Source organism: Oncorhynchus kisutch, linkage group LG10, assembly GCF_002021735.2.
Source record: "Oncorhynchus kisutch isolate 150728-3 linkage group LG10, Okis_V2, whole genome shotgun sequence".
Lineage (NCBI taxonomy): Eukaryota > Metazoa > Chordata > Actinopteri > Salmoniformes > Salmonidae > Oncorhynchus > Oncorhynchus kisutch.
Genome location: NC_034183.2, coordinates 49,503,802 through 49,511,261, shown reverse-complemented (window position 1 = coordinate 49,511,261; position 7,460 = coordinate 49,503,802). Strand labels below are relative to the sequence as shown.

The 7,460-nt window shown below is 39.8% G+C and overlaps 1 protein-coding gene across 1 annotated transcript; it reads left to right on the top strand.

The window, feature by feature from the left end:
* Positions 1 to 6,044: 6,044 nt before the first annotated feature.
* LOC116375745 (interferon beta-like) lies at positions 6,045 to 7,193 on the top strand. The gene is made up of 5 exons (XM_031832806.1): positions 6,045 to 6,170; positions 6,267 to 6,353; positions 6,485 to 6,634; positions 6,892 to 6,981; positions 7,086 to 7,193. The coding sequence occupies exons 1-5, from the start codon at positions 6,045 to 6,047 to the stop codon at positions 7,191 to 7,193; spliced, it is 561 nt and encodes a 186-aa protein (XP_031688666.1).
* The last annotated feature ends 267 nt before the right edge of the window (positions 7,194 to 7,460 follow it).

Below are 7,460 nucleotides of genomic sequence, written 5' to 3'. Positions count from 1 at the left end.
CTATTTCGTATCGTCTGAGATTCCCATAGATTGGAAAGCTGCCGCGGTCATCCCCCTCTTCAAAGGGGGAGACAATCTAGACCCAAACTACTACAGACCTATCTATATCTATTCTACCCTGCCTTTCTAAGGTCTTCGAAAGCCAAGTTAACAAACAGATCACCAATCATTTATAATCCTTCTCCGCTATGCAATCTGGTTTCAGAGCTGGTCATGGACACACCTCAGCCACGCTCAAGGTCCTAAATTATATCATAACCGCAGTCGATAAGAGACATTACTGTGCAGCCGTATTCATCGACCTGGCTAAGGCTTTCGACTCTGTCAATCACAACATTCTTATTGGCAGACTCGACAGCCTTGGTTTCCCAAATGATTGCCACGCCTGGTTCACCAACTACTTCTCTGATACTTCTCTGAGAGTTCAGTATGTCAAATCGGAGGGCCTGTTGTCCAGCCATCTGGCAGTCTCTATGGGGGTGCCACAGGGTTCAATTCTTGGGCCGACTCTCTTCTCTGTATACATCAATGATGTCGCTCTTGCTGCGAGTGATTCTTTGATCCACCTCTACGCGGACGATATAGTTCTGTATACCTCTGGCCCTTCTTTGGACACTGTGCTAACTAACCTCCAGATGAGCTTCAATGCCATACAACTATCCTTCCGTGGCCTCCAACTGCTCTTAAATGCAAGTAAAACTAAAAGCATGCTCTTCAACTGATCGCTGCCTGCACCTGCCCGCCTGTCCAGCATCACTACTCTGGACGGTTCTGACTTAGAATATGTGGACAACTACAAATACCTAGGTGTCTGGTTAGACTGTAAACTCTCCTTCCAGACAAACATTGAACATCTCCAATCCGAAATGAAATCTAGAATTGGCTTCCTATTCTGCAACAAAGCATCCTTCATTCATGTTGCAAACATACCCTCGTAAAACTGACCATCCTACCGATCCTCGACTTCGGTGATGACATTTACAAAATAGCCTCCAACACTCTACTCAACAAATTGGATAAAGTCTATCACAGTGCCATCCATTTTGTCACCAAATCCCCATATACTACCCACCACTGCGACCTGTATGCACTCGTTGGCTGGCCCTCGCTTCATACTCATCGCCAAACCCACTGACTCCAGGTCATCTACAAGTCTCTGCTAGGTAAAGCCCCGCCTTGTCTCAGCTCACTGGTCACCACAGCAGCACCCACACATATCACGCGCTCCAGCGGGTATATCTCACTGGTCACCCTCAAAGCCAATTCTTCCTTCGGCCGCCTCTCCTTCCAGTTCTCTGCAGCCAATGACTGGAACGAACTGCTAAAATCACTAAAGCTGGAGACTCTTACCTCCCTCACTAGCTTTAAGCACCAGCTGTCAGAGCAGCTCACAGATCACTGCACCGGTACATAGCTCATCTGGAAATAGCCCATCTATCTCATCCCCATACTGTATTTATTTATCTTGCTCCTTTGCACCCCAGTATCTCTACTTGCACATTCATCTTCTGCACATTCTACCATTCCAGTGTTTAATTGCTATATTGTAATTGCTTCGCCACCATGGCCTATTTATTGCCTTACCTCTCTTATCCTACCTCATTTGCACATGCTGTATATGATTTTCCTACTTTATTATTGACTGTATGTTTGTTTATTCCATGTGTAACTCTGTGTTGTGGGTGTGTCGAACTGCTTTGCTTTATCTTGGCCAGGTCGCAGTTTGAACTCACCTTGTTGTGCTGTGCTCACTTGAACAGGAAGGTGGCGCAGCAGTCCTTAGAGGGCAAATTCAAAGTCATTCAAGTCTGGAATTGTTTGGATTTATGGTGCTTTCAAGACAACTGGGAACTCAGAAAAAATCAGTCTTAACATGACGTCAGTAATCTACACATCGGAGCTCTCGTAAGAGGCCCGAGTTCCCAACTTGCAATTCTGAGTTTAGATGACCGTTCAAAACTTATTTTCCCATTTCACAGTTCAGAGTTTCCAGTTGTTTTGAACACTGCAGAAGTCGTGCTGGATTGAAAGCATGGCCAATGTTGAATGTTTATCCCTTTAAACGTGGAAAAGAGAACGTTAAACCCAGATTTACCACACACCCACTCCACTGAATAGCAGGCTAGTAACTGCTTTGAAATGCTTGCAGATAGCCACAGATTCCTTCCAAACCACTCATTGCTGAATTTGCGATTTCCAACTTCTTGTGTAGTGTTTGTTTGTGGCTGGCTGCCACAACACCACTGAAATGACCGAGCTAGGCTAAAAGACCTGCATTTTGGAACTGCCTTACTCAAGAAAGAAAAAAGAGACCATGTTTGTATGCAGCTTTATTAACTCAATGATTGTTGTTGTTGTTTCTTTACATTGTTTACATACTGATATGTGAAACGTATTAATGCCTAAATAACAAGTAAAACAGGCAACAACAAAAAAAGTTTATCAAATGTTAACTTTTTTGTTGTTATGGTTAAACAGGTGGGGCACGCTCGGAAAACCGGTCGCCACTGGTTGGCACAGCACCTGCTGTGGTTGAGTTGATTGTTGAAAAAAAAACTATATACATATTGTGTGCGCTCCAGGAACAAAGCGCATGCGCATGGGAGATCACTCGAGTGGAGGTTCGCGACAACCTGGTGCAGTTCAAGAAATTCCTCGACAGCAGAGTCAAGCCATATGAGGAAAAAGAGGTCCGTTGGAAAACCACATAATCATCATTGGAGACATGTGACATGTTTCTGAGCCCGGCTAATAGATTGACAGCTGATATATTTACTGACTGAATTATTTATTTATAAACATGGTTGACTGACATTTATATGTGAAGGCTATGAAGTTATTCCTTTATAATAAAATCAAATAATTATTCTCTCATCATTTTTATTAATTCGTTTATATTCCTTTCATTCTTTCATGCATTCATTTGTTTATAGACTGACTTTTTTAAAGGAGCAGTCTGCTATTCAAACAACACCAAAACGGTCAATGAACCACTATTTTTCTCAATAGCTGAGGATTGGGGTTGGAGAAAAGTAATCATTGTCAAAGTACTAAGGATGATAGGACTGTCCATCTACGAGATTAAAGTTATGGGCCAGTTTGACCTACATTTGGAGGCTGGCCTGCTAGTCTCTCCGAACGACGAAAAATTCAAATATTCATGCTAGCCTTTAAATGGTTGAGTATCTACCTGACTCTGTTCTGTTCTGCTTATACACGGCAGCATCTGAACTGTGCATGTGGACGCAATTCATGCACTAGCACGCACATTTTTGCACCTGTCCACTATTTGATGTGTACAATTTGATGCTCAATATATCTCATTATTAGACCTCAATTTATTTTATTTTATTATAGGACGTTTTATATAACCAATGCCTTCACTCTCTGTACCACAATGTTTCATTTGTGGATACTATTCCAATACGGGGCGGCAGGGTATCCTAGTGGTTAGAGCGTTGGACTAGTAACCGGAAGGTTTCGAGTTCAAAACCCCCGAGCTGACAAGGTACAAATATGTCGTTCTGCCCCTGAACAGGCAGTTAACCCACTGTTCCCAGGCCGTCATTGAGAATAAGAATTTGTTCTTAACTGACTTGCCTGGTAAAATAAAACAGTTCACTTTTTGATATTGATATGACTTTATTTCAGGGTGGACAATTTCGAGTTCTGTTTCCGTAAAGAAAAGTCGAGCGCATGTTTCCAGAGCATGTTTACAAGAACACACAGGTAAGATACTGAAGTGTATCATGTAGCAAGATTTGGATAGAATAAACTAGAGAGTTTGATGTTTTTCCATTTCAAAATGATCAATTGGAAGTTTAACCATGGAATTTATGAGACATCCTAATGCCTAAAACGGTGTTTTCTATTATACAGAGCGAGGACGTCTCTGTGGTTGCATTAGAGTCTTTGGAATATATGGCCCAATTATTTAACAGCCTGACTCCGTTCACATGGAACAAAGAAACACTGAACCTGTTCAAAAACAGATGACCTAGTTAAGTTAAGAAATTGGAGGGATGCGTAAGTATGATCCCTCATGTTGTAGCCTAAATTATATTTGGGGGGCAGACAATAATTGGCATAGGTCTTTATTTTGTGATTTCATCTAAGCGATATTTTTTTTTCTGTACTTTTCTTAAGACGGAACTAATTCACTCACAACCATTTTATATTGTCTTCAGGTCGGGTGTGGTGTTGGGGCATCCTCTGGAGATGGAGGGTCAGTGACTTCAGGCAAAGGGTCTCTGAAAACGTATTTCAACAAGCTGAACACAATCTTGAAACAGAAGGTTTCCAATATCAAATGCCCTCGAAAATAGGTGAAATTAATCAGAGGAAAAGTTCTAGATCACCACAAATCGGAGGAATTTCGCTGAAACTTGGAACTTCCAAGCGTCGTTTTTTTGTGTGTCGTCGGATGCGTTGGCGCAGCACCTGCTGTGGTTGAGTTGACTGAAATAAATGCATGTCTTGTATGAGCTCCAGGAACACAGCGCGGTCTGTTAGACAACCTCATAATCATCATTGGAGACATGTGACATGTCCTTGAGGCTGGCTAATAGATAGATGGATGATATTTTTACTGACTGACTGATATGTTTATATGTGAAGGCTTTGTATTTATTTATTATAACACTATTAAATGACATAATACATGCATCTATTATCATATAGTTTTTTTCCATTCATTTATATATTCAGTCATCCATTTATTCATCCATTCAGTCTCATGCATTTATTTGTTTATAGGCAATCTACAGTTAAATTAAACACCATAGTGGTCACTCAACCACTATTCTGGTAAATGAGGGATGTGGGTCGAGAAAAGTAACCGCTGTCAGAGAGCTATTGATTCAAGTAATGACCATCCAAGAGATCAACATTATAGTTTCAAATACATTTTCAAGCTTTACAGTGTTTTTTTAGATGTATATTGTTTCAAACAATGTAATAAAAAAGTACATTTTGTGTTCTGTTGAGGATAAGACACGTGAACTGAGCTCATTGGGCCTTTAAAAGTTATATATTATCCAAGAGTCAATAGGTAGCCTGTGTAACATTCATTTAAATGTCCTAAATTAAATGTAGCATTCGCAGAAATTGCCCCTTTAACTAAGCATATCCAAGACGGTGAAAAATAGTGTTATTGGGAATTGGGTATTTTTCTACTAAACCCACGACAATGTTATCAAAACACATTAGCACATTGGTTTATTTAGTCTCTCCTAAGTAATAAATAGTCAAATGGTAATGTTAGCCTGATTATTCAGATACATACGTCATCAAATGCTGGATGATTTCTATTTAATCATCAGTTATTATCAACAGTTTCATTCGAATGTATCCACATGAATGGGATTAGAGACAGAAGATGCAAAGAGAACGAGATCAATATCAAATCATCATCTCTCACTCCCTCTGTCACATACACACGAACGAACGCGTGTGACACGCGAGAAACACACAAACATGCTAATAGCAGGTTTCTGATTAACAAATAAACATTGTAGTAGGTATTCCCTTAGTTCATAAAAGTGCTATTAGATAAATATTGGTGTTTATAAAGACATAAAGAGGTCTACTGCACGCATTGTAAAGTGAAGGGGTCGATTATCTCTCTCTCTCTCTCTCTCTCTATGAGTTCTTTTTTTTAACCTACTTAGGAAAATGTTCCTCCTATGAAGGAAAACTCGAAACATGATGAGAGGGAAGTGGAGCCCACGAAAAGAGAAATCCGGTCTTGCGGTTCACGAGGCAAAACTTTCCCAAATTCATTCATTTCAACTCTTAATTTAGCGAGACACCCTTTCACTTTTTGTACATCCGTACAATCCTCACTACTTAAGATAATCCGCAGATATGGGATCAGAACACAAACCAAATTCTGACTGGAGGAAATTTGCAATATACTGGCAACAGGTAAATCAACAACATGCTATCATTTGATCATTGCTTCAGGCTTCAATTAATTTATTATTTTCAGGATTATATTCAACTAACAATGACCATCTGTTGCAGATCATCTAACTACCATAAGAATGGCAATTCAGACTTTCACTTGGATGAGCGTCTTCCTCTGCCTCGCGCAGGTTTTCTCGATGCCCATGCCTTGCCAGCTACAAGGACAGCTGGTGCGAACAACCCACAACCTACTGAGAGACATGGTAGATTTTCTAAATTACTTTTGACTTGAGATGTATTATCCAACTATGTTTAACTGAATAGCTCAACGTGAAAAATGTGTTTTCTCCTTCTTTCAGGGAGGTCATTTTCCTCTGGAGTGCCTGCAGGAGAATGTCTTCATGGCATTCCCAGCCACCGCATTTGCAACCTCCGGGGCGCCACAGGTAAGGGCAAGCGAGCATATTCAAGAGTTCTTTACAGCATGAAAGAGTATTTGCAACCGTTAGGATTAGAAAGTAGAACACTTTACACGGCCATTTATGTTAATTGGAATTATTGTTGTTGTCCGTTTCAGTTGAGCAGCAGTGCTGCTAAGGCTATTTATGAGACATTGAAGAACATCGACACATTGTTCGGAACTGACGAACTGCCGACAATGTGGGACCAACAGAAGTTGGAGTATTTTCAGAACATTATCTACCGTCAGATTGAAGAGAGCGAGTGTGTGAGTACCTACCTAGGCCAATACAGATAGCTTAACTGTTTAAGTATGGTATGGTGACATTTTAATTATTTTATTCTTGTGTCAAATGATGGGGAGTGTGGATACAGGTGATTATCTAGTCAGGGAAAATGCGCTGAATACCTACTTTAGTAACATCGCGGCTTTCATAAAATAAAAAGTAGGGTACAAGCAAATACACTATAATGGATGAATTTTAATTATTATTCATCGCCTGCCTCTTTCTTCCTTTCTGGCAGATGAGCAGTGTGGATACAAGTGATTATCCCATCAGGGCAGAGGGCCTGAAGACATACTTTGGGAACATTGCAGCAGTTTTAAAAGAAAAGGTAGGATATAGTTTGAAAACAAATAGACATATTGTTTTGATAATATCTCTACATAGGACAATATTACCCTACATTGCCCTAACAATTTATTTTAATTTTCACAGAATTTCAGTTACTGCGCCTGGGAAGTGGTTCGAAAAGAACTCCTGTACACCCTAGAATTCATTCTGAAACACACCTCTGACAGCCTTCTGTGGTCCAACAGAACATGAATTTGAACTTGCAGATATTTTTTACTAATGTGTTTTACAATTGTGCTTGATTTTTAAAGCCTTCTATTCTACAATCATGCAATGTGCAATGTCAAACAGCAATATTATACATGTATTTATTTATGTATTTATTTATCAAGGTTATTTATTGATGTAGGCCTACTTATATATTTATTTATTTATTTATTTATCAAGGTTATTTATTGTTGTAGGCCTATTTATGAATCTATTTATCTATTTGAAAATCGTGCCTTTTGTTGCTCTTCA

Bases quoted from the DNA above. Each gene is read 5' to 3' on its own strand.
- LOC116375745 (XM_031832806.1), top strand. From the start codon at position 6,045: ATGGCAATTCAGACTTTCACTTGGATGAGCGTCTTCCTCTGCCTCGCG. The intron at 6,171-6,266 runs GTAGATTTTCTA...TCCTTCTTTCAG, and splicing joins ACAACCTACTGAGAGACATG to GGAGGTCATTTTCCTCTGGA. The intron at 6,354-6,484 runs GTAAGGGCAAGC...TGTCCGTTTCAG, and splicing joins CAACCTCCGGGGCGCCACAG to TTGAGCAGCAGTGCTGCTAA.